At 56.3% G+C, this 25,001-nt stretch overlaps 1 protein-coding gene across 6 annotated transcripts in view; it reads left to right on the forward strand.

Moving 5' to 3' along the window:
* Nucleotides 1-25,001, forward strand: part of VWA5B1 (von Willebrand factor A domain containing 5B1) — a 30,835-nt gene that overhangs the window by 1,345 nt on the left and 4,489 nt on the right. For 2 of the 6 annotated variants that reach the window (XM_032986626.2, XM_042794165.1), the window contains 19 exons: nucleotides 109-288; nucleotides 5,753-5,935; nucleotides 6,219-6,380; nucleotides 6,774-6,996; nucleotides 7,184-7,326; nucleotides 7,583-7,714; nucleotides 7,967-8,091; nucleotides 11,116-11,292; nucleotides 14,804-14,914; nucleotides 15,005-15,207; nucleotides 16,717-16,831; nucleotides 18,345-18,530; nucleotides 18,783-18,978; nucleotides 20,012-20,199; nucleotides 22,349-22,574; nucleotides 22,752-23,069; nucleotides 23,623-23,760; nucleotides 24,062-24,187; nucleotides 24,694-24,768. In XM_032986626.2, coding sequence (XP_032842517.2) covers nucleotides 5,797-5,935; nucleotides 6,219-6,380; nucleotides 6,774-6,996; nucleotides 7,184-7,326; nucleotides 7,583-7,714; nucleotides 7,967-8,091; nucleotides 11,116-11,292; nucleotides 14,804-14,914; nucleotides 15,005-15,207; nucleotides 16,717-16,831; nucleotides 18,345-18,530; nucleotides 18,783-18,978; nucleotides 20,012-20,199; nucleotides 22,349-22,574; nucleotides 22,752-23,069; nucleotides 23,623-23,760; nucleotides 24,062-24,187; nucleotides 24,694-24,768 — 2,983 coding nt within the window. In that variant the 5' untranslated portion in view covers nucleotides 109-288; nucleotides 5,753-5,796. Of the gene's footprint in view, nucleotides 1-108; nucleotides 289-5,351; nucleotides 5,459-5,752; nucleotides 5,936-6,218; nucleotides 6,381-6,773; nucleotides 6,997-7,183; nucleotides 7,327-7,582; nucleotides 7,715-7,966; nucleotides 8,092-11,115; nucleotides 11,293-14,803; nucleotides 14,915-15,004; nucleotides 15,208-16,716; nucleotides 16,832-18,344; nucleotides 18,531-18,782; nucleotides 18,979-20,011; nucleotides 20,200-22,348; nucleotides 22,575-22,751; nucleotides 23,070-23,622; nucleotides 23,761-24,061; nucleotides 24,188-24,693; nucleotides 24,769-25,001 lie in introns of those variants that run through there. The other 4 variants (XM_032986628.2, XM_042794166.1, XM_032986630.2 and 1 more) reach the window with 4 other exon arrangements.

Consider the following 25,001-nt stretch of genomic DNA (forward strand, 5'->3'; position numbering starts at 1 on the left):
GTTGTGCAGTGCTCCCCCCACCCCAAGCCCTGGCGCTTGCTCTCTCTCCCTCTCTCCCTCCCTTTTTTTTTTTCTCTCTCCTTATCTCCGTCTCTCGGTGTCTTTCAGAGACAAAAGCAGTCTGAAGCTGTGCCTGCCGCCTTCGGGATTTCTTCTGCCCTTCCTGCCCCCCAAGCCCAGCTGCGGGCAGTTGCAGGGGCTGGCAGAAGTGGGTGAAGTTGCTCCAACCCCCCCCATCCCCTTCCTCCTCCTCCTCTTCCTCCTCCACTCTCTCTTCTTCCAGGAAAGGTAAGAAAAAGCAGTGGCTACTCTCCAGTTGCTCCTGCACCTTTTTAGCAGGCTGGGCTGTGTGTGCACTGCAGGGGGGGGTGTGTGTGCGGGTGTGTGTGTGCGCGGGCTGTTGCTTCCCGAGGCTGTGCACAATCTCAGCACAAAGCCGCTCTGTGAAGAGATCCCTGTCATAATATTTCTGCAGGCACAAGCCCACACTTTGCAAGCTGCTGCTTCCCTGCCTTGCCTTCTCCCAGATGGATGGTGAGCCCCTGAGCATCCCTCCCCTCCCCAGAATTGTACAGACATTAATAGTGACTGTATTCATCTCAGGCAGGGGACAGGGAAAGCAAAGGAGGCTGAATGGGGAGACAGGGCTTGGGGGGGACGGGCTTTTGCTCTCCTGGGCAGCCAGGTTGGGATATCCCAGCTGTGGACACACTGGTCTGGGGGAAGGGAGGACTGACCTTGGCAGGGTGAGGGAGGACGCTGATCCCCCCCCCCCCAGTAAAGGTCAAAGCACCAAGGACCTGGCTTCTATTTGCCACACTCAGCTGGGGCAGGGCAGGACAGGGATGGATGGAGAAGGGCTGTGCTGCTCCTGGGGGCCCGGCGTGTCTCCCTGGCTCCGAGTGCATCCCAAATGTGGGGCTGGCTGCCTGGCAGTTATAGCCCAGCCGGAGGGTGTCTGGGCTAAACCCCCCCCCTGTCTGGCTCAGCCCAGAGATCTTCCACACACTGGCGCAGCTGCGAGCCCAGCGAGGCAGGGGTTAACTAAACCCTGTGTCAGAAATGCTGTCTGCCCAGGGACGTGATTGATGGCTCTAGAAACAGGACATGAATCAAGGTCCTTGAGACCTAGCTCTGGGGCAAGAGCGATGGCCCAGGAAACCTGCCAGGGGTGTGTTTGACATTCCCCAAAATCTGGCTCTGCTGGGACTGTCAGTCACATCTCAACCTGGCGCTGCATCACCCCGGGATGAGGGACCCCAAAGTCGCCTTTGCTGGGTGCCCCTCTCAGCAGGGTGCTGGCAGGAGGGACCCCAGTTGCTTTTGCTGGGTGCCCCTCTCGGCAGGAGCAGCGTGCTCCCCCAACCTTCCCCCAGTCTCTGTACCCCTCGGGGCAGCACCAGCTGGCTCCCAAAGGGACGCGTGTGCCCCTGGCCCGAAATCTTTGCCCCCGCTTTGGCAGCGGGCTGCCCCACTGTCACCCTTTGGCGGCTCTGGGGTGAAGCGCGGCGGCCGTTTCACTGGTTTTCCCAGCAGGAGGGTTACCCCACGCTGGCAGTTGGAGGCGAGGGGAGGCTGGAGATGGGAAAACAGCTCCCGGAGCTTTCCATGAGAGGTTCCCACAGGTCTGCCATGGTGGAGCCGTGGCACTTCCAGGAGGTGCTGCCATCAACCAGCAAAGCCTCCCCGCCCTGCCCCATGCAGGGGCTCGGACAGGAGGGTGCTGCATGCACCCTTTCGGAGACTGTTTGTTCCCATTGCTTCCCAGAAATGTTTTGAGGGGTTGATCCCCCGTCCCCTGGTAAGGTTTGAGCCTCGTGCTTTGGGAGAGAGCGGCTGGAGGGGTGCTGCATGTCTCAGGTGTGACCTGATGTGGGTGCTGTAGGCAAAGTCAGGGGTCCCCCAGCAGCGTGTTCCCCCAGCCGTGCTGCCCCTGCGAAGCCAGGGGAAATACCAAACCACGGCTCTGCTTGAGAGCCCCCAAAGTTTGGGAAGCACAGGGCTTCTGTCTTCTTTTTTTTTTTTTTTTTTTTCGACAAACAGGCAGGAGTTTGCTTCCCAGTGGTGGTGGCCCAGCAGCTCCCAGGGTTGTGGTGCAACAGGCACCAAGGCAGGGAGGTCTGTCCAGGGCTGTCCATCTGTACATCTCCACAAGGCACACTGGCTGTAGTCATCCTGACAAGCCACTGGATGTCAGTGTTGATTGATACAGATGAAGCAGAAGGAATATTTTATCCAGCTGCAGAAAACCAGTCACCCCCCACCCGAGCAGTGTGGATATGACCCAGGTCTCGCTTGGGCCTGGGGGTAAGATTTCCAAGGGATCCCGTTTGGGGCGGGTAAGAGGTTGCAGCAGGGCGGTGTGGCAATTCAGCAGCCCAAAAACGTGCCCACCAAAACATGCGGCACCAGGGCTGGGCTTCAGGTGGCTGTGTTCATGTCTTGGGGGGGGCAAAAGCAGCCGGGGCTGCCCCTGGACATCTCTCCTTGAGACACCAGGGCTGGGTGGGGCTGTGCCTCCCGCAGCTCAGGGTTTTATCCCAGCTGCTGAGACTGGTTCGGTTCTAACTGGCCTGTTGTCGGCTGTGGGTGCCAGGGTCCCTGTGGTGGTGGCACTGCTGGGACCCCAACCCGCTTCTGGGAGTCGGGCCCCGTGCAGAAGCCAGGCTGTGTGCCCACAGTTTGCTCTGCTCTTCTATTCAATGCATGAAAACACACCTTAGAAGAGCATTATTCTGCCTCTGTCTTTACTACATACGCTCGAACAGCAGATTTTTTGAGTGCACATCAGTGCTTAGAGGCGCAGACGGGCACTCAGGCAGCTCTGAGCAGCTCTCCAGGCATCGCACCTCCTTTTCAGGCACGTAAACACCCTTTTCCAACCCCATCCTTTAAAATCCAGCCCCGAGCCTCACCCGTGTGTTGGGGCAGGCGCCTGCAGCCAGGAGGAGTGGCTGGTGCGAGCTCTGGGCGAGCCTGCGTGTCGCAGTGCCGTCTGCGCACCCTGCACGTCACGGGGACCGTCCGCAGATGTCGGTGCAGCATCAGCGCCTTCTCCAGAAATCGGGCAGGGAAATGGGCTGGGGGCATAGCCTGGAGTGGGGCGAGCACATCAGCAGCGTCCCTCCCTCTGTGGCCGTGAAGAGGGGCAGATTGTCAAGGAAAGAGCATTTAGCATGCAAGGGTGAAAAAACCAAACCAAACCAAAAAAAACGTGGTTGCTTCCCGGTGTTCCAAGTGCTGAGCGTGGCTGGCCAAGGGACAATTTCTGTCCCCAGCCCTGAGCTGCTCCCTGGCTGATGGGATTATGGGCATGGGGTGTTTTTGCTGATGCAGCAAGCTGGGTGAAGGCATTCGCCAACGGTTTCCCCGTCTCCAACCAGGCTGCCAGAGGCAGTGTGAGGCTGGGGGTCGGGAGGCACCCGGCCAGGTCGGTGGGACGGCCCCCCGCCTGCCTGTGCGAGAGGGAGGGTGCGTTTGGTGGCAGTGAGGGGACGCGCTGGGGGCTGGGTGGAGGGAGGGATGCTGGTGATAATTTTGGGGGATGCGGGGACCTGCCAGCCCCCATCCTGAGGGTCCAGCCCTGTGACCTGGATGGAGAGTGAGGGCAGGTCCTGGAGCAGCCGGGTTGGGGGGGGGTGGGCTCCTGGGGGTGACACAGCAGAGACATGCCACCTCTCCCCCTGCTCTCCCCCACGTCAGCCTCCCCGCTCTCCCCTTTCCATGCTGCAGTCACTTGATGGCGTTGGCGACACGATCTGTGTGGAGCAGCCCCTGGGCTGTGCTGGCAGCAACCGGCTGCCTCCCAGCCCTGTCCAAACGGGCTGGGCAGAGCCCTCTGAGCCCTCCCTCCCTTCTTGGGGCAGTTTTTGCCGCTGGCATAGCAGGCAGGGCTGGTACAAGGCTCCTCCGAGCCTGTGGGAGAGGTGCAGCATTCCTGGCTTGCTTTATACAGGCAGGACACAGCCTGGGGCTCTGCATCCCACCGAGGGTCCCTTGATGCTTGTGCTGGCCTGGGAGATGCAGAAATCCCCCACTCCCATGGGGAGCATGTCCCCAGTCTCCCACGGGCACAAGTAAGGTGAGGGGCTTGGATCTCAACCATGGCTCTGCTGCAAGTCTCCGCAGCCAAGAGAGCTGCCAAGCTGAAGTCACGCTCCCGGAGCCTGAATTCTCACCTCTCTGGCAACCCTATAATGAATCCCCGTTGTGCCTAGCTGGTAAAGAGCATCCTCTCCTTGTTATTTCTTGCTTTCTTTCCCTAAGGCAAAATAATCCTCCCTCCTTCTTCCCCCCACCTGGCATTTAATCAGTTCCCGATATCTTGATGGCCTCTGCCACATCTCGGCAGCGAGATGACCTTCATTATCTCTCCCTGTAGCAGGTGAACACTTGCCAGCTCCTGACTTTACAAGCCCTGTTAGCACGGCTCGGAGCATCCCAGTGTGTGACGGGCTCCCCCGGGCTCACGGAGGGCTCCCTCGCCGGAGCAGCCGAGCTGGACACGCTCCTGCATCTCCTGGCCATGCAGGGCTGGATCCCCCTCCATGCATCCCCTGACCTCCGTGGCGTGAGCAGCCTTTGCGGTGAAAGGAGAGGAGGATTAAATCGGGAACAGCCGAGGTTGTTGGCTGGGATTCAGGAGTGTGCCTTGAGATTACCGCCCTCCTTCATCTTCTCTGCTGCTGTTTTATTTGCTAGGGTGCCCGGGCTGCTCTCCCCCATCCCGGACAGCCCTGCTTGCTGTCCCTTGCTCTCCCTTTTTCTTCTGTTAATGCCATTTTCCTGCCTGAGTGCTCGGCGAGCTCGTGGCCTTGATGTCTGCTGTTTGCGTCTTCTGTGGCATTTGCATATAAAGGTGGTTTTAATAACACAGGACTGCTAGGAAATGAGGAACTGATGTATTTCACTGCTGCTGGCTCCTCCTGGGCCTTGTAAATCATTGCATAAAGCATTGCAGAGCCAGCCAGGGAGAACTGCTGCCTAGCAACTTCTCCTGATGCTCCAGGGGAGCTGGATGTGGCCCGAGAGCTACCTGAAAGGTCTCCTTTGAAACCCTTGATCTTGAGGGACATGGGCTGGAACAGAGGCGAACCTGCCCGGGGAAAAGAGTTGAGATGTAGTTGGCAGAAACATCCACTTTGCATCTGAATATCTCCACTAAGCGAAGCAGAGGGATGAGTCAGCCTTTGCAGAAAGGAGCTGGAGATGCGGGGCAGCAGAGCCATGCCACCGCCCCGAAACGCAGCGGGGACGGGCAAGGGTGCGGGAGGGCAGGGTGGGTGCCTGGCTCTGCCCGCCTGCTCGTCCTTCCCGCGGGCTAAAGGCAAACCCTCAGGATCATAGCCTTGTCCTGGAGAAACGTGGCAGTTTGGAGGACAAGGAGAAGCAGGAGGGCCCAAAAAAAGACATTAACCCATTCTGCCCAGACTCAAGCCGTAGGAGGGTGTGGGATGAGGTGTGTGATCCACCACTGCAGTGTCGGCCTCCGGGGCTGCCTGTCCCCAGCCAGGCAGGTTTAATCTGAACCTCCTCCCTTGCGCCGGCAGAGATTTGGGGTGTTTCTTCCGCCTTCCCACCAGGGTCTTTTCTCCATCCCCACCTCCACCAGTGGAGCTGTCGAGCACTGGTCTCATCCCATCCTGGGCCAGTCACTTTTCTCTCCTCAGGGCTGCAGAAGCCAAAATGAGGTAGCGGGGGCACGCAAGTGTTTTGGGTGCCGGGGGCTCCTCATTTGTTCTTGTCCTTCCAGCTCGCGGGGGGTGACCCCACCACCACCAGCAGTCCCCCGGGAAGATGCCAGGGCTGATCAACCGGGTGACCTGCTCCCCGCTCCCCCTCACCGCGTCGGAGGTGACGTCGTGTGTCAGCGGCTATGCCTTCGGGATGACAGCCTTGCTCACCTACCGCAACCCAGAAGCCCAGGCTTTTGAAGGCAAGTTTCAAGGGGCGAAGCTTCCAGTGCAAGAGCTACTACGGCAGCTTTAGAGCCAGGCATATCGCAGCAGTGGGCTTCTGTGCATGCCTTAAACATTTAGATGCTTGCGGGGAGAGTAACCAAGTCTAATGCATCCTCATGGCCCAAGGCTACGATTTTTGAAGTGTGAAAAATCCCAGGAGCGGGCAGGGAAGTGCCAGGAGGGAGCTTCCCCACTGTGGTCCTGGCTGGTGGGTGTGCGAAAGTACTCGGTGTTGCTAAAAAACCTTCTGGCTGACAGGGCTCTTTGTCTACCCCTTGGATGAGCACACCGCTGTCGTTGGGTTCGAGGCGGCCGTGTCCCGGCGTGCCGTGACGGTGCAGATCAGAGACAAAGCCAAGATAGATGACACGTTTTTCGATGGCTGCGGCCTCCCGGATGGAAGAGCTCATGATGGAAGCGGTGAGGGGGTCAGGGGCATTTTAGTGAGCGTGGGGAAAAAAAAACAGGGGAAGAGGGATGGGGAGGTGGCAGGGGGTGGCTGGCTGTCATATGCCATGCCATCTAGAGGACTCATTTTAAAAGGCTGAGCCTTGGGTTGTGGTGCTGCTGTCCTTACAACGTCTGCCAAAAGTGGCAGTCTCATCTGTTTTGGAAAGCACTGTTGCTTCTGGAGAGCCAAAGGAGTGGTGCAGAGGGCTGGGGCTCGGGCTCTTTAGAGAAAGGCTGATGTGTGCGGTGAGGGCTGATTTAGGCTTTCGGTCCAGGGCTGGGATGGTCATGGGAGGCCCAGGGAGGAGCATTTTCCATGGTTGTGACACCACGTCTCCCTGGTGTGGTCTCCTCTCTGCGCAGGAAGGATCATGATGGATGAGGACTTGGAGAGGATTGTCTTTGTGGCGAACCTAGGCATGATTCCTCCCCTGGAAAGCATCTCCATCTTCATCAGCACCTCCTCCGAGCTGCAGACACTGCCCAGTGGGGCCGTGAGGGTCCTTCTGCCAGCTGTGTGTGTCCCCAGGGTTCCCCAGCCCAGCCTGGAGAGTGCCAGCAGCCTTTCCAGCCACCAGCTCCGAACGTACGAAAACCCACGGGATGGGCTCTGGCTGGGACTGACCTGGGGGGATGCAGGACTGGCCGAGCAGAAGCCTGCTGTTGCTGCGGGAGGCTGGAGAGCGGCTGCAGGCTTTACCTCCAGCTGATCTGCAGTGCCGGGGGGGGTAGAAGGTGGGCAGAGGGTTGACTGGGGTTTATCTCATGGGCAGGGAGAAGCACTACGGCGGATCGGGGAGCGTGGAGCGAGGGAGCAGGTTCTGCCTGGCTCAGCTGCTGGAGAGCGAGGCCACCAACCCCTTCGAGTACGAGTTCAGCTTCCACCTGGAGATCCGGGGGCCGTGCTTGCTGGCAGGTAGGAGCGCCAGGCTGTTTTATCACCACCTCAAGGCAACATCCACACTCTTCCTCCTCCCCTGCCTCCCCGGTGTGGAGTCTCTTTTGGCAAGTGGGTTTCCCAGCGCAGCGCTGATGTTGATGTGGGGTGTTGATACAGCAGAGGCGTTGCACAGTCCACTCGGTTCCTGTCCTCTGCCATCGTCCCTTGCTGTCCCCTCTCCCTGGTCTTCCCCGACCTCAGTCCCTAACCGCACCTCGGTTCCCCCGGGCAGGCGTTGAGAGCCCTACGCACGAGATCCGAGCAGACGCCGACCCCTCCGCCCGCTCGGCCAAGAGCATCGTGATCACGCTGGCCAACAAACACACCTTCGACAGACCCGTGGAGATCTTGATCCATCCCAGTGGTAGGTGGGGGGCTCTGCTGCCTCTCTGCAGACCTCGCCCCCGGCGTGCTGGGGACAGCTGGGTGAGCTCTGCCTTTGCGAGTACTGTCAGGAGTTAGGCTTGCGAGGAGATAATCCCGGACCCTCTCAAGGTTGCCCCCGCTGCCCAGGCTCAGAGATAATGCTCTGTTTTCACAACCGAGGGTGCCTGCATCTCTGCCAAACCTGAAGTTTAGCTAAGGCTGTTCTTCACCCGATTCTCTGCATTTCCAGAGCCCCACATGCCTCACGTCTTAATGGAAGAAGGTGATATGACACCTGCAGAGTATGAACGACACCTGAAGGGGAAGAATGATTTCATTAAAGGCACTAAGAAAGACCCCAGTGCTGAGAAAAAGGTGAGAAGCAAAAGCTGCAGGTGTTAGCTGAGGCTTTCCCTCGGACTGGAGCTGTGCAAGTGAATGATTGCTTGCTTGCTTGCAGTACCAGATATTACAGTGGCCTGATAAGCTCTGCAGCATCCTCCCTCGGAGAGGGGCTTATGTGGAGGAAGAGGGGAAGATTCGGCAGCGCTTCTGATAAACTGAGTGTGGAAGAAGCTGTGAGATGGTTATTGTGTGTATAATTAGTACTAGTCTAGCATAGCATAATTAGATAGGTGCATTGTTATAGCATTAAGGGTGTTATAATTATTGCAGTGACACAGAATAAAATATTCTTTTAATTGCTTAGTAAATGTTTACCATTTCTGGATAGCTGTCAGAGAGAAATAAGTGATTTTGCTTGGAATAATGAGCTGAGCTGAAGACAAGGTAGGAGAAACTTCTCTTTGTTCTGCTGATCGGCAGATTGAAAAAAGATCTGCTCTGGGATTTGCGCCTCGTTTTTCAGCAATTCTGAAGTGATGAGTGACAGCCTCGCACTTCTGAGCTGCCACATCAGTGTGCCTGGGGTCAGTGGAGGGGACTGGTCCGAGCCCCCTGAGTTTCCAGGGTGGGCATCTTCACCTGAGGCCGCGCTTGGGTAAGCACAGCCCCGGGCTTACTGTGGCAGCTCCCCGTTTGGCACGCACCGCTGTTCTCGTCTGCGACCGGGGACGCTCCTTTCCCCTTCAACTCATCCTCCACGTGTCTGAGCCCGGGCGCCCGCTTGGCAGACGTCCCGACCCTGCTGCAGAGGTGCCTCCCTGCTCTGCAGTGATTTCTCCTTCCACCGGAGCCACGTCAACCCTCTCCTCTTTCCTTCTGCCCGCCGCTTCCTCTTGCAGCGCGACGCAGGGATCAGGACTGCGCTTGCTCGCACGGCAGGCGTCTCCTCTAATTGTGTTCAGCGTGCGGCAGGTGGAACGAAATGAAACTCCCACGCTACGGCTCAGATGGCTCTCTAATTATTTCTGTCTTTAGCACGTCAAATTATCTAGGGGGGGATCATTCCGGAGACATTTCCCTGCAGGAAACCCACTGCTTTGCCCCAGGGAAGCAACTGCACGGAGAAGGGCAAGAAGCAGAGGAAATGCCCTGAATTTCTGGGGTAGATTATGGACTAGAATTGCTGCTGCTCATGACACTGGGCACTTCTCAGCTTAAATTAAATTAGCCCAGAAATTTCAGCAGTAAACGATAATTAATTATGCTCCTTCAGTTTGTTATGCAAAAGCCTTGGATGCCCGTCAGCTAGCAGAGTGGTGGGGACGAGTGCACACTGGAGTCAACTCTTGGTCGACAAGATCTGATTAGTTTACTGTAATTGGATAACGGATGAAGGGGAACGGAGGGGAGCGGAGGTTAGAAGAGGCAGTGCGGATGAGATACTTGCTTCTCTAGCTGATCTGTAGCAGCAGCTCTGAGACTGTTTACTGAAGGCTTGCCTGTAAAATTCACTCTGAAATCCGTGGGAAATCCAGGTTATGGGCTCATCCTGATCACGCGAGGATTTTGTGCGTTGGGACCCCAAGAGCATCCCAGGGAGTGCTGCGGGTGGGTCTGGGGCCACACTTTGGTCCTTGGACAGAGAGGCAGCAAGGATCCCTCTAGTCTGGACTCCGATAAACATCTGTGCTGGGAAAGATCTTAAACAAAATAATGAAGGAAAAAGGGGATGGAAAAAGCCTTTCCAGTTCCCCATGACTGATTCGTTTATACTCCAAAGTGTGAGAGTGACATGCAGGAGGATGAGCGAGAGCTGGGCTGGCAGCGAGGTGCTTGTTCCTGTGAATGGGAACCGTCTTTTCACAGGGGTCAGAGAAGCAGCACTCAGGCAGCGCAGCCCAAAGCGAAGCTCGTGTGTACGTGTTGATCCGCAGGGTCTCTTGAGTTTAGTGAGTTATGTAAAATAACGGCTGGTTCTTAGCTCGTAGATCTAGGAATATGACTCACGGCTGGAGAAAACAAGCCTGGTTATTTGGGGTCTGGGTTTACTCCCGATGAAACCAGCAAGAAACAGCAGCCTTTGAAAGAGGGGAAAAAAAAAAAAAAAAGGCAAACGAAGCCCCTGAGGACCAAGCTGCTTATTGTGGAACTTGTTTCCACGGTGCAGACCCGGGGCTGAAAGGCCCTGGGCCGTGCTGATGTGGGGTCCCAGAGCTGCCTGGAAAGCAGCGATGCGCTGATTCACCGCGGCTGGGACCGTGAACCCGGGACTGCTTCATACACACAGAGCAGCAGATGAGAAACCCATCGCGAGAGGTTTTTTTTTCCGGTTTAATTTTATCATGTTTTAAATTAAGATTGATGCTTGAAATAGAATGAGGGAAAATGCAGAGCGCCATTGGAGCTATGTGCAGTGCAGAGACATATATCATGCGGGTTCCTATCGAATGATGTCCTGAGTGACCGGTTCGGCTTCCCAAAGTGTTTCAATCCATACAAAGAAAAATGATAAAAGAAATGGGCAGAAAAAACAGCAAACCAGAGGTGGCAGGAATGAATCGAGGCAGTGAATACAGCGTGCTGAGGGCTGTTTCTCTCCCTTCGTTATTGAGTGACCATGGACAAAACCTCTGGTCTTCCTCAGTGTGATACTAAACTGCATTAATGAACCACATTTTTGGGAGAGATCTAATGAAATGTTTGGGGAATCAGTTTTGCAAGGTGCTGTGTAGGGCCAGATCTTTTAATTTCTCCTCCAGGCTCTCATCTATGTGTGCCAGGGGTCTCTGGTTTGGGCTTTCTGCCAGCCTTTTTCCCCCCAGGCTGGGAAGGGGCAGGAGTCCCGTCCACCCACAGAGCAGCTCCACAGGGCAGGACAGGACAGGACAACCTGCAGCACAGCCTGAGCTCAGGTGTTGTCACCACTGAGGTCAAAACAAGCCCACAAAAGGCCACGGCCTTACATCTTTGGGCATGCAGCCTTGCTCCGACTCCCCTCGAAGTGAAAAGGGGAAGAAAAATCAACCTCTCGAGTTCTCTCTTTCTTTCTTGCAGACAGAAATCATCAGGAAGCGACTGAACAAGGACATCCCCCACCACCCTGTCATCATGCTCAACTTCTGCCCTGACTTGAGGACCGTCCAGCCAGACCTCCAGAAAGCCCAGGGCGAGTTTATCTTCCTCATAGACCGCAGCAGAAGCATGAGCGACGTGAACATCAGCCGCGTCAAGGTACCACGAAGGAGGGGAAGTGCCTGGATGCCAACAAGGGATGAATATTAGAGAGCAGTGGGGGTTGCTGAGCGCTGATGAGTGTTCATTATGAGGGGATGGGGGGTAATTATATGCTGTAGCTTTAGTCATCTCAACCGTGTGGCTTGTTTGGTACCTGCAGCGAAGCTGACACTCCCCTCCTTCCGTTCCTCTTCTTTCTATCAGCACATAAAACGCAAAGATTGTTTTCTTTCCCCCTCTTGCTGGTGTGTATGTCTTGTGCATCCCTTCTCCAGTTCTCCCTGTCCTCGGGAGGGCTTGGGGTGTTGGCTGCCTAGGTGGGAGACCTCCAGGGAGCCCCAAGGGGACCCCTCAGGGCAACGCGCAGACCGTGTGTCAGGAGGCATTTTGCTGACAGGCACCTCTGTGCACCCAGAGAAGTTGTTTGAACATGATGCACCCCCTTTTCGAACACAAATGAACACTTCAGTGGAGGATTGTGAGAGGTGTGCTGAGACCTCTGGATAAAAAAAGGGCTGCAGACAGGCCTTGTCATGGTATTTTGTGGATCTGAGGTTCCCTGGTCAGGTATGACTCTTGCCCAGCTGCAGGTTGCCCCATGAGAGCTGGGTTTGGCTTTGTCCTGCTGCTCAGAGGGTCTGGAGAGGTTCCTGCCTTGAGCCCACTGGGCACCACTCTGTTCATCAAAGGCAAAATCCCCCCAGTGTACTATTTAATTATCGTTATCCCTGCCTAAGGCGCTTTGGAGGCCAGGTGGGTGTCCAGCTGGCCAGTCTAGGTGAGAAGCTGTGGTCTCTGGCAAAACCTTTCTTTGGATAGTTTCTGTCTTGATTTTTGGGGTCAGCTGAGCCCCAGTAGCTTAAGGAATATCTCATCCTCCTGAGCAGGGTGTGGGGCTGTGCTGCCCCGTGCACTTTGCTTGAGGACAGCAAGGGAATTGCAGAGGCAAGCTTCATCTGAGGGGTTCAGCTGCGTTTGGATGCCTGAGAGATTCATCAAACCAATGTGTCCCCGGGTGTCCTGCTCACACCCTTTCCTATCACAAGTGCCACCCGGATTTGGACTCAAATGTCCCCCTGGGTACGGCTGCACCCCACTCCTGCAGGACTCGCCGCCCAGGGCGAGCAGCAGGGAGCATCTTCTAGCCCATCTCCTTACTCATCTGTCTCCGGTTTCCATGGGAACTGCCGGAGGAGGACGGCCACCTCCCGCAACAAGGATGGGGATGCTGAGGAGCCTGAGGATGGCTCCAACAGGACCCCTGGGATGGGGAGGCTGTCCCCTTGCCCCTGCATCCACCGAAGGGGCTCGGATGTCTCTGAGGTTGTAGCCCCCTTCCCTCATTTCGGAGCCTGGGAATCGGGAGGCCGCTCTGCCCCAGACCAGATTTTTGTTTTCCGACTCACAGCGTGGCCGGGTTTGGGCGCCGCAGTCTCTGCAGCCTCCGTGGAGGCTGGTTTGTCCCATGGGGACGGGGACCCTGCAGGGACAGAGCGCTTCTCCGAGAGGTCCTGAGCTGGAAATCCCATCCACAGGAGGGCTGTAAAACCAGGAAAAAGGCAGTTCCCCTCCTGGAATAATATTTTTAGGGAGATACTGGAGATTTTGGAGGAGACACCTCAAGGGAGAAAACCCCTGTCTCTCTTTTGAGTCCCCCATCCTTGTTTATGACCTGCAAATATCAGCGACCTCGTGGCAGGGGCGGTTCCTAGTGGGTTTGGGTGGGTTACGCTTGACGGGGACATTTGCACCGTGCCCAGCCTGCTGGGTGAGGCAGGGCTGGGGCGGGCGCGGGGGGAAAGCTGAGCTGCAGAGCGGTGGTGCCGGCAGAGATGCAACGGGGAGGGGATGGTCCCGGTCCGGCGCGGGCTGGCTGGTGCAGCCGGGAGGACGCGGTTCGCTGCCGAGCAGGAGGGCGCTCGGCCAAAGTGCCTGGGGTGGAAAGTTCAGGGGTTTAAATTTCCCGACCTGGTGCAGCCGGGGAGAAGAGCCAAGCTTATGGCGGTGCCCGCATCGGGTGGGTTTTCTGGGAAAACTAGGCTAATAACTGGGAATTGACTTCTCTGGAGGCAAACATCTCTCCTTACTGAGTTGCCATATACGTATTGAGTGCAACAGGATCAAGATCAATATTTACCACAAGAAGCAATAAATCTTTCTGCTTGCTGAAACAGAAAGCAGGCATCGCTTGCCCACTTTGGGAAGTGCTTTAACAGAAATATTTGGATATTTGGTATTTTTTTTCCCTTGTAATTAGTTCCGAGATGGGATGTCGGCGTTGAGATTTGGAAGAGCCGGCGTCCCAGGAGCCATCTGGGAAGCAGCGGTATAAATATATCCTCGTAGGTTTGAGATAACAGCTTGGTTTAAAGCGCTCTGGTGCCTGTTAAAGGGCAGCCCTGTTCTCGTACATTATTGCACTGATTTTCAGTGCTCTGGCTCTGCCTCGCTGCTGAGTCTCGCAGGGGCTGGGACCTGGGCTGACCTGCACCCTGGCTCCCTGCGGCCGGTCCCGGGAGGGGGGTTCTCCACACGCAGCTCCAGCACCCAGCCGCCCCCGCTGCGGTTCCTCGGGTCTTTGCCACCTCGTATGACAAAGCAAGGAGGCCGCTCTTGCTCCTTTGACCTTGGCAGCTCTTCTCTTGGGGCTGGCTCTAGGGTTTCTGCTGCTCTAGGCAGACTGGCAGGAGTCTGCCTTTATCAGCATATAAACAGAAAGCACAAAGCTCCTGAAACGCTGCCAGCACTTTGCTTTAAATTGGCCTCCCTCCCCTGCCACGCTAATTGCTCCTGCTGCCCCTGCAAGCTCCAGAGCTCCTTGGGTAGCTCTTGCCCAGTTGCTGCTAACACCAGCTCTGTCCTGGAGTTGTCCACGGCCATCACAGATGCCTGAGACAATTTAAATTGTGCTTCCCTTATGTAAAGACCAGGAATAGACAAGTTAGATAACCACCTCTGGTAAAGAAAATAGCTTAAAACTGTCTCTCCCAGTTATTTTAATTGATGCCAGCTATGAATACAAGAGAATTGGGGATGGGGGAGGCTTTTCCTTTTGTGTAACTTTAAGCTGTTTGTTTATTTTCTGCAAGTTTGGACATTGAAATGCATTGCGTGTCGCACTTCTCAATTTCACACTCTGCTTCTCACCCACTAGCTCTGTGCTGCAGTACCGTATTGCAAGCACAAATTTAATCAGTTAAAAACAAACAGAAAAATTTGTTCAGCTCTTTTTTTTTTTTTTTTTGAAGGGTCCCCATTTTCCTCACTGCTCTGGGACCCAAATGTCATTAAGGGACTTTGGAGAGAGCAGAGTAATATGCAGAGTGCTTTCTCGGTGCAGTGCATGTGAAAGAAGCCGTTGTTTTTAATATCAAACGCACGCAGCCAAATGCAGGTGGGAATAAGGTGTGATGGCAAGGTAGGGTCTGGGCAGAGCTCTTACTGGTGGAACTGGGGCAACCAGGGAGGGACCCAGTGTGCCTGATGTCTGCTTGCTTTCCACCCCTAGGATGCCCTCTTGGTCATTCTCAAGAGCCTGATGCCAGCGTGCCTCTTCAATGTCATTGGGTTTGGATCCACCTTCAAGACCCTCTTTCCCACCAGTCAGATTTACTGTGAGGTGGGTGAAGGGGGACCCCCCTGCCCCTTCCCCCTGGTGCTCGCAGGGTGCTGGAGTGGAGGCTGATAATTCCGCTGCTCCTTCGGGCAGGAGAGCCTGGCCATCGCCTGCGAGAGCATCAAGAGGATCCGGGCCGATATGGGTGCCACCAACATCTTCTCGCCTTTGAAGTGGGTGATTCGGCAGCCCATCCACAGGGGCCACCCCCGACTGCTCTTTCTGCTGACGGATGGGGCCATCAGCAACACGGGGAAGGTGTTGGAGCTGCTGCGAAACCACTCCTGCTCCACCAGGTACGGAGGCAAAACCCCGGCACGGCGGGGGCCGTGCTTCTCCTTCAGCACGGCTCCATCCCGCAGACATCCCCGCTTCAGAGAGAGAGGCAGGAGGGATTGCTGGTATGAGCCATGGGAGAACCTCAAAGGGTTTGGAACAGATCCCAGAAGTTCAGATGCTTTTTAAACAATCAAAAGCAGGATAATTGGGCTGACAACTTCACAGGCTCTCGTCTGATGCTTCCTGCTAGGAGAGATTGACACACAAACAATCTTCCTTGCTGTTTTTTTTTTTATTTTTTATTTTTTTAAATTTTTTTAAAGCACATCTGGGTCTGGCCCCAGCTGCTTCCAGGATGGGGCTGTGCAGAATTGAATATGCTGAAAGAGAGCAATGTAAAAAGCAGCTAATTTGTGCATCGAGCTCCCAGCCTGCTTCCCCAGCCATGACGACAGGCTGGTCTGGTTTCTCCTCTGCCTCTCCAAGGGGCATGAAACATCATAAGAAAAATGTAAGGAAACCTTATTCCTCTGCCATCCCTCAGACTTCAGGGCTTATTAGGGAAGCTTCTCTGTGGTTCGTTTACTATATGGAGGTCTGACTGTTTCCCAGCTGTATAGGGCAACCCATCCCTCACTCTTACAGAGGCATGGGGGTGGGCTAAACGCAGTCGGGGTTAGAGTGTGGTCTCGGGTGACCCTGGAAGGCAGTGCCCAGCACACCGCCGAGTCGTGTGTGTGGCCCTGTCTCAAAAGAAGATCAGAGCCTTATTTAAGAGGGTGTGAGGCTGACCTAAGATCTGCAGCCAGCTGGGGGGGGAGGGGGTTAAAAACCTCTAAGACACAAGCCCCTCGTGCAGATGCAGTTTGCTGCTGAAGGTGGTTTCTTCCTCAGCTATCCCCCTGCCCTGGCTGAACGCCGTATCCCCCCCATCCCCATCCCTCCTGGCTTCCTACCGCATCCATCCCCGCCAGGCACTGCTCACTCCTGCCCTCCCGGCCCAGGCTCCAGCTCAGCTCTGGGTTTGCAGCCTTCAGCCAAAACCAAACCCTGACTCATCGAGCTGGGAGTCAGGGGAGCAGCCTCCTCCTGGCTGGTTCCTCCTTCCTTGGGAAAACGTTTATTTTAATTGTGAGCAGAGATAATTGCTGGGTCTTTAGTGCTATTGACCACGGGCACTCAGCAGGGAAAAGAGCTGAACTGGCAGCAAAGCAGCTTGTTTGTGTTTGCAGAGGAGGCAAGGGCTTGGGGTCCTGCTGGGAAGCCCCTGAGCGTCGCAGCTGAAGGCTGCTCTTCGGGGAAAGGATTTGAGGTCTGCTGAGACGAGGGGGCTGGTGGTTCCCAACCCTCCTGCCAGCCAGCTAAATGAGGAGCTGGTTTATTTTCCTCTGGACGTGCTGGACTGCTGCATAGCACTGGGATAAAGCTGGGAGAGGCTCTTCTGCCTGCAGGGAGTGGGTGCTGCGTGGGGCTGGGGGTTGGGGTGGCTTGTCCCCCGGATCCTGCCACTCTCTGTCCCTTCGCAGGTGCTACAGCTTCGGCATCGGGCCAAATGCCTGCAGGAGACTGGTTCGGGGGCTGGCTGCCGTGTCCAGGGGCACCGCCGAGTTCCTGGCGGAGGGCGAGAGGCTGCAGCCCAAGGTACGGCTGCCCCCTCGCAGGGGACCACCTCGTCGGGCTCTCAGGACGCTCCGCTTCAGCGACGGGGAGGCTGCGGCTCGCTGGCGGGGCTTATTCCCCATCCTGGTGCTGCCTTTCCAACTCCCACTCGGCAGCAGGTGGGCGAGCGGGAGGGGATGAAAGAGCATCTTCATCTCCGGCTGTCAGAGGGAGTGGGAGGGTGTGTTTACCCTCTGCGCGGGGATGGGGAGAAGCGATAGCCGCGATACAGCAGCTTCGGCTTCAAAGGTAGAGCTGCTGCCTCAGACACGGGCGCGGGCAGAGGAACCCGCATCAAAGCAGCCAATTAGTTTTGAAGTCAGGCTCAGCCCTGGCGTTGCTCAGGCGAGAAGTGCCCGGGGTTTGAGGGGAAGGAATATGCTGCGATAGCTTTGCCTATTAAGCCAGCTTTAAAGCAAAGAGGGGAGCCTTTTCATTTCCACTCTCCCCGTGAAGACTGAGTAAACCGATGTGCCTCAAATACGGCATAAGAATGGCTCTGGCACCTGGTGAAAGCACAGTGCCTAGCCCGTCATCCGCTGGATGACTAAACCCAGAGAGAATTGGGTCTTTAGCTCCTAAATATCTCTGAAAAGGTGGCTCTTACGTTCTTGATCTCAAAAAGAGTTCAGCGGTCCATCCCTCTGCAGGAACCTGGAGCACACAAAAACCTCTCTAAGACAGAACAGCATCAGCATTTCTGATGTAAATTAAAAGCAAAGACAGTGAAGGGAGAGGGCTTTTTTTATAGAGCTATTAATAAAGAGCTTTGCAGGCTGTGCAGCTTGGTGCCTTCAGCAGTCTGAAGCATCAATTAATGGCCTTATAAAACACAGCCTGGTGTGTCTTCCTGAGCCTGTGAAAAAGCAGTGAACAATGGAGAACATTTGAGCTGTTCTTCCTCTAAACCTGGTGTTCGCTTCCACCAGTGTGCAGGGAAGCTCTTGTAGATGGCTCCCTGGTAGGTTTGTCCGTGAGATATTCACGGGTATTGGTCTTCTCCACATGTGTAATTAGCAGAGCACTGCTGATCTCCAGCAGTGCCTCGTGCCAGCAAGGACTTGTACCAAAAATAGCAGTGTCAGGGCTTGGGGCAGGGCTGGGGCTCGGACAGGTGGAGGTCAACCGCTTTTCCCAGGTGCTGGGGGGGAGCAGGGGATGCTGCCTTGCACTGGAGCAAGATACCTCTGGCCACAGGCTCCTGCCTTGCTCTGAGCTGGCAACATGTAGTGTGAGATCCGCCCCGTGCTTCATCAATATCTGCTCTGCTGCCCTTGGTATAACCGTGCTAAGGGGCTGGGGGTGCTGGGGTGGGTGTCTGAGCAGCCTAAGCGGGAGCAGGCTCCCATCTAAGGCCAGGAGAGGGTAGGAATCAGCTGATGATGGATTTATTTGGGGAAATATTCCCCTTCCTTGCAACACACGGCATGTTCACCGTGGCGCATGCAGCATCCAGTTGCTGTATAGAGCAGAAACTGCCTGCTTTCCGCCTCAGATGATCAAGTCGCTGAAGAAGGCGATGGCGCCGGTCCTGAGCGACGTGTCCGTGGAGTGGGTCTTTCCCGAGAGCACCGAGGTCTTGGTTTCCCCCGTCAGCACCAGTTGCCTCTTCCCTGGGGACCGCCTGGTCGGCTACGGCGTTATCTGCGACACCTCCCCGTACATCTCCAACCCCCGATCCGTGAGTCCACGCGGCGTTGGCTGGTGGGGCCAGCCCGGGTGTTGGTGTCCACGTGCGCCAGCGGGGCTCTTGGTGCGTGGTCAGGAGGTGTCTCTTGCTTTCTCACTCGAGGGAGACGGCGGGTGAGACCCTGGGGCGAAACGGGAGCTCGGTGGATGAGGGTGCTGGTGCACAAGCAGCGGCTCCTCTCGGCTGGGAGCCGGCTGACGGACGCGGTGGTGGGACCTCGTCCCTCTCTGTGCTTTCCCGCAGGACAAGAGGCGGCGTTACAGCATGATGCGTTCCCAGGAGTCGGGCAGCTCTGTTTTCTTTCACTCCCAGGAGGAGGGAGCAGGCGTGGAGAGCTGGAACCACTCCAGAGACTCGGAGGGCTGCTGCCCCGCCGAGCGTGCCCCCGATCATCTGGCGGTGGGCAGAGATCCTGGGGGAGAGTTGGACACAGACACCGGTCAGATTTTCCTCCGTACAAGCGTGGATGTGATGCCCCTGTCTTTCTAATCAGGCCTTCTGTCACTGCTCTGCCAATTTGCTTGTCTGACAAATAAGTCTCTTCAGCCGTATCTCTGCAAAGAGCTAGAGGGGTTTGCAGGAGGGATGACAGATCTCCTGAGGCTTGAGCGAGTCTATTTGGTTTGGATGTTTTATCCAAACCTGTCAGGAAATCAAGGGAAGCCCTGAAGAACCGGCTTCCCTGGAGATTTTCAAAAGAGCTCTAGCTTTGGCCACATAATTATTTACAAGCTTCCCAAGCTGCCCTCCAGTGTGCAGAGAAGGAGAGGAGTGAGCAAAAGGGTAGCCCAGATAGACTGTCCCTGCACCTGCGAAGCAATTGCTTCCCTGCAAGCCCTGTCATTGCAGTTCGAGGTCAGGAGAAGGTGGGGAATGGATCCAAAGCCCTGTCCCCAGGGTGTCACCCCTCGCCATCACAGCTTGGCTGGGCGTTTGTGTCAGCAACACACGGCATGAAGCGGCTGGTCGCGCCCCAGACCTGGCTGCATTTCCCTGCGACAAGGAAACCTCTGCCACTCATGGGGTGTCCTTCCCTTATATTCAGAGAGGAGCTGTGCTGCACATCCCCCCCAGCCTCATCAAAAGCAATGACAAATCATGCCTTTCCAAATGAAATTTTACTCTTGCTCTGACAGCAGAATGTCTGCGCTAATGAAATTTCATTAGTAAACCCTTTGTCTTCTCCAGGGAGGTTTGGGGAAATGCAGTCAGGTTTTTTCTGGCTGAAAACTGCTCAGACAAAACCTCCCCAATCTGCTCTCCCAATCTCCCCAGGAGTTTTGAGTGTAGGCTCTTATTTCCTTTTGTGGTTTAGTTGCTTTTTCTTAAAACCACTCAGGGCTGAGCACGTCCCCCTTGGCCCTGGGAGCACCACAGTGGTGGGCACCCCACCACCCACCATGAGCCAAGGAGGGGATGGTGCCGGCTGGTCCCTCTCCGGAGCAGAGCTGATCCTCTCTCCCACCTTGCAGGAATGGACGTGAAGGCTTCCTCCAGGAGACGGGCGTACAGCACCACCCAAATTGCCAACCACGAGCCTTGCAAGAAGGTGCCCACGGCCAGTGATCCCGGCACCACCTTGGTGAAAAATCCCCTTCGGAAAACCCACCTGCAGGACCTGCAGCAGGTCAGCCCCGAGCCCTGGCAGGTGGATTTCCAGGTACGTGACCCCCGGGGAGGCTTTGCCTGCGTGCAGCAGCAGGAAAATCTCAGATGAATAAGGGAAAGAGCCTGGCTTGCGCTAGTCCTGATATATACAGATATATATATATGTGTGTGTGTGTATATATATATACACACACACACACACATATATATATACACCCATGCTTTGTGCTGCAGCACATCACGAACATGTAGGACACAAGCCAAGCAGAGAGCAGGGTGCCATCCTGCTATCCCAGAGCAGTGCCTCCCCACGGGAGCCCGGCTTTTCTTTGCTACATGCCTCTCCCCTTCCTCCGAGTGCCCTGTGCTTCACCTTGCTGCTCATCCGATCCCCAGGCTGCTGCTTCCTTCTTATTTCCCCAGAGTCTGGCCGTGCCACGCACTCTCCGTAGGGCTGTGGCACATCCGTGCCCTGCAGGGGAGAAGAAAGTCCCAGAGCAGATCCCCCGCTGCTCTAGCTGGAACCCACAGCCTGTCTCCAGCGTCAGGCTGAGCTATGGACCTGTGTGAGGAGGCATTTGCTGAGCAGTGTTATGTCCCCTGCCTGCGGCAGAGAGCAGGTGAAATTTAGGAAGGTGTTTCGACTGATTTGTGGAAGGGTGGGGATGGTTTTCTCCCGTCCTTGACATCGCCAGGATGCTCTGCTTTGAAATCAGCATCTGCAGGCCTGGGAGGACCAGCAGCACTTTTGTTCCCATGGAAACTCCGAGTGGGATGCCTGGGGCTTTCATTTCTCTTCTGCTGCGGGTTAGAGATCAGCTGGGTGAAGGGGGGCTGGAGGTGAGATGAGGGGGCACAGGGGAAGACGAGCCAGTGCTCCGCAGGGAGGAATGAGGCCTCTGCCCTCCAGCTGCAGCAGTGAGGGTGGTGAGCAGCATCGCTTGACGAAGGGCAACCAGTGGTAGGTTTTAGGGGTACCCGTGACCTTGGCTGCACGGCGAATGTCCACAGAGCATCCTCCTGCCCACAGGATGCTCAGCGTGAAGGCAGGAATGGAAACGGCTCCCTTCTGGAGGGCAGTAAACGGTTAACAGCATGCATCCTCATCTTAATTAATTGCAGCCTGGTTTTGCTACCCCTCGTGCTAGGAGGGCTCCCAGCGCCTCTCCCAGCTCCCAGTCCGGCTCCCAGGGCTTGACATTTTCGGGGGGGGGGTGTGAACATGAGCCCTCAGCTCGTCTCCACACGCGCCATGCTGGGAAGGAAAGGTCAGCGCTTGCGATGGGCAGCTTAAACCCCCAGCTCTGTTCCCAGCTGGCTTCCTCTGGCTGGGAGGAGAGCTGGCACAGGAGAAGGAGCAGGTTTTGGATGGAAAGGGTCTGGCAGGGGCTTCTGTGACCAGCTTGATTTTAAATATCTCAATCCTAGCTCGGTAAGTAGCTCCTGGAGCTGCCTGCTTCCCATTTTTGCTAGTGGTCTCATAGAACATTGAAATTTAGGCGGTGATGGAGGCCACGTTCTTGCCTGCCACTCAGAGAAAGCATCTTTCCATCCAGCGCTGAGATCCACCACTTTTTACCACTCTGTCCCTTACTGGCGTTTTGCTAGGAAGACAGAGAGTCTGTCGGTTTTGGGGGGACCTTGCTTCCCACAGCCCTGGGGATGGGGATAGAAACAGCCAGAGCTCGGTGTCTCTGCTAGCCACAGAAGGGGACATCCATGCGGGATGTGGCACCAGAGGTGCTGGAGGGGAGATTCATGTCTCCTGAAAGTGGAGAAATGGTCTTATAAAGAAAAAAAAAAAAAAAAGAAAAAAAATAGATAAAAATTCTCTTCTCCCCATCCCCTGTGCCTCTCTCTCCTTTCGTTACTAAGCAACTGGTCCTTGATCTTTCTGCCTCTCTTCTTTGGTTCCCAAGTGAAGTCATTAAAATGTCTGGAGGGATGAAACTCATGTTTCACCTTCTGCGTGTCTGGGGGAGGGGTCCCTGGGGCCGGGGTGCCTTGGGGACACCCTGCGGGTCTGACGGAGGGCTCTGCCTGCGCCCGGATCCCAGCGGGGGCTGCGCAGAGGGGGATCTGCGTGTTTGCAGGCTGGCAGCCCGCGCCGGGATCGGGCAGGGGGCAGAGGGGATCGGAAGGGGCCGGGCAGGTCCGTGCCATCCCGCCGGCTCCAGCCCTAACGTTTGCTCTGCTCTCAGTCCTTCGCAGCCAGCTCGCTTGTCTCTGCCACGAGGATCCGTGGCACGGGCGCCCGGCGGCCGTCCCTGCTCCACCGCAGCTGCGGGTCCTTCTGCCACGACGCCGACTCCCCGCCGGTGCCGGATGGGCGGCAGCAGCAAACGGCTCCGGGAAGGGGCTTGGGACCCCTCGATGCCAACACGAGCCTGCGGTCTTCATCGGGGAGCCGGAGCCCCGGGGATCTGGGTAACTGGGGAGACAGGGGGGCACGGCCAGCCTCATCTCTCCGTGCCGGGGTTTCGGTGGCGTTGCATCTGTGCCACCATGTGAAAACTAGGGAGTATTAATTACGGCTTCGAGGTGACAGTGGGGAATTCAGCTCCCACAGATGTGATTAATTCCCTGCCTCTCCTCTCGCTGCAGAGTCTGCCCAGCATCCTTCCTTCACATTTGAAACAGAGACCTCCTCCGACTGGGAGCCCCAGGACTTCGACTTCAGCGCTGCCCGCAGCTCCCCACACTCCCCCAGGACCCTCTGCAAGGCGGTGGTGAAGGGGCTGAGGAGCAACGAGCCCGTGCAGTGGGAAGTCACCTTTGATATCTGCCCTCTCTTCCGAGAGCAGGAGGGCCGGGGAGATGGTGACACAGACCTGTGGAGCGAGACCTTCCACCACCTGGCAGCCAAGTCAGTCATCCGGGACTTCGAGCATCTCGCCGAGAAGGAGTGTGAGATCGAGCACGGTAACGCGCGGCTCCTGGCCAGCCTGCGAGCTGCCTGCGGGCAGACCCTGCTCTGCCTCGGGGCGGGGGGGATTTCCAGCAGCTTGAGCAGCCCCTCTGGTTAAAACAAGGGCAGGGAGCGGTGAAATATCTTGTGTAGTTCCCAAATGACATCCCCCTTTCATTTTTCTCCTGGTTCGGCAGCCTTGCTGCATGTTAACACGCTCGAGCTCGTGCTCCTTCCTGCTCCCCTGCTTCACACTGCTGGGTGATGGTGATTATTTTTAAGGAGTCAGTTACCTGGAGCTGGGAGGTGGCATCAAATTCAGAGGATCCAACAGCGGCTGCATGTCACCGCTCTGGGCTGCACGTGTCCCTGGGTCTCGTCAAGCTTCTGCTCCACGAAATGCAGCTGTGCATGTAAAATAAGAGCAGAAGCGGCAGCAGGCAGAGTTTCGAGGGGTACAGTCCCTGCTGGGCATGGAGCCCAAGCATGGAGGTGGGGCTGGGAACTGGGTCTGAAGGGGGGATGGAGCCCCCATGGGCTCTAGCCGCGGCGTCTCTCACGTGGCAGGGTCCGGGCGGCGGTACCAGGTCAACGCTGTCCACACCAGCAAGGCCTGCAACGTCATCAGCAAGTACACGGCGTTCGTGCCGGTGGACCTGAGCACCAACGCCTACCTGCCCACCGCCGTCGAGTACACCCACACGGGTAACGGGGGGGGGCGGAGGGGAGAAACGTTGTCCTGGGAGGGAGGGTGGCACCTGAGAGACCTCACCCAGAGCAAACCCGACGAAGCCACCGCTCATCTCAGCACTAGATCTATACACCCAGGGCCGTGGCTGAGCCTAGCGGCATGTCTGTGGCTCTCGGTGGCAAGAGCCTCTTCCCCGTGCCCAGGCAAACGCTCTGCTCTTAGGTCTGGATGCCCAGAGATGACCGAGCTCATCAGTCGGTGGGTTTTGTTGCCAGTCCCTCTCTAACGCTGGCAATTCCCTTCTCTCGTGCCAAGGGGCAGCATCCAAGCAAGGCAGCCAGAGGAGCCTGAGCTCAGGAAACAGAAGGCATCGTGGCTTTTCCCCTGGACGTCCCCAGTCAGCTTGTGGCCAGAATGGAGACGATGGACCTTACAGTATGAGTAAGGTTCCCCGGGGTTTCAACTCCTTCCTGGTGTTACAGATCTCGGTGGTTTAGCCTATGAAGGGACATCTTCTCTGGTCTTTTTTTCTTCTGCTTTCCTCTTTGAATATGGTGCTTGCCAGACACATGTCTGGCTGGAGTCCATCTCCTTAAACGGGGAAGAAGCTGCAATTTCCCCTGCAACTCGCAAATCGCAGGCAGTGGCTGCTGACTGTGCTTGGAAGTTAATTGGCAGCCGTAACGCAGATAACATGAAGGATGAAACCGGGTGTAATTAGAGGCAAGGGGATGTGAGACACTTGCTTGTCACCAAATCCTCCGCTAATGAAGACGAGTTGGATTGGACCTTGTCTGGCATTATCAGATCTGCAGCTGAATTAAAATCACCCCTGATCAGGCTCATTAACCTGATAATGCCGCGGGGAGGGAGAGCAGCCGCGCCGCAGCCCGGCGCGGTGGCGATTTCGGCTGGGCGCTGTTGCTGATGCGGTTCCTCCGTTGCAGGTGCCGAGGAGAGCAGCCTGTCGCCCTGCAGCACCCCTTCCTCCTCCGCCTGGGAGCGCGGGGCTCTCCCCGAAGGTAGGGGAAAGAGCTCGCCAGGGTGCAGGTGCATCGAGTCTGCGACGCGGGCTCTTCACCAAATACTTCTGCTGAGTTTTGGGGGTTTTTATAAAGCCTTATGACCTAAAATTAGGCCTATGAGCACAAGACCTGACTCCTTCTGGGGTGCCGAGGACACAGCCTGGTGGGGCTTCTGGTACAGATTTCCCTCAGGTTCCTTTTTTGAGAGGTGCAGAAATTTCATTATCCAC

Source organism: Tyto alba, unplaced genomic scaffold, assembly GCF_018691265.1.
Source record: "Tyto alba isolate M040663 unplaced genomic scaffold, T.alba_DEE_v4.0 Super-Scaffold_20000042, whole genome shotgun sequence".
NCBI lineage: Eukaryota > Metazoa > Chordata > Aves > Strigiformes > Tytonidae > Tyto > Tyto alba.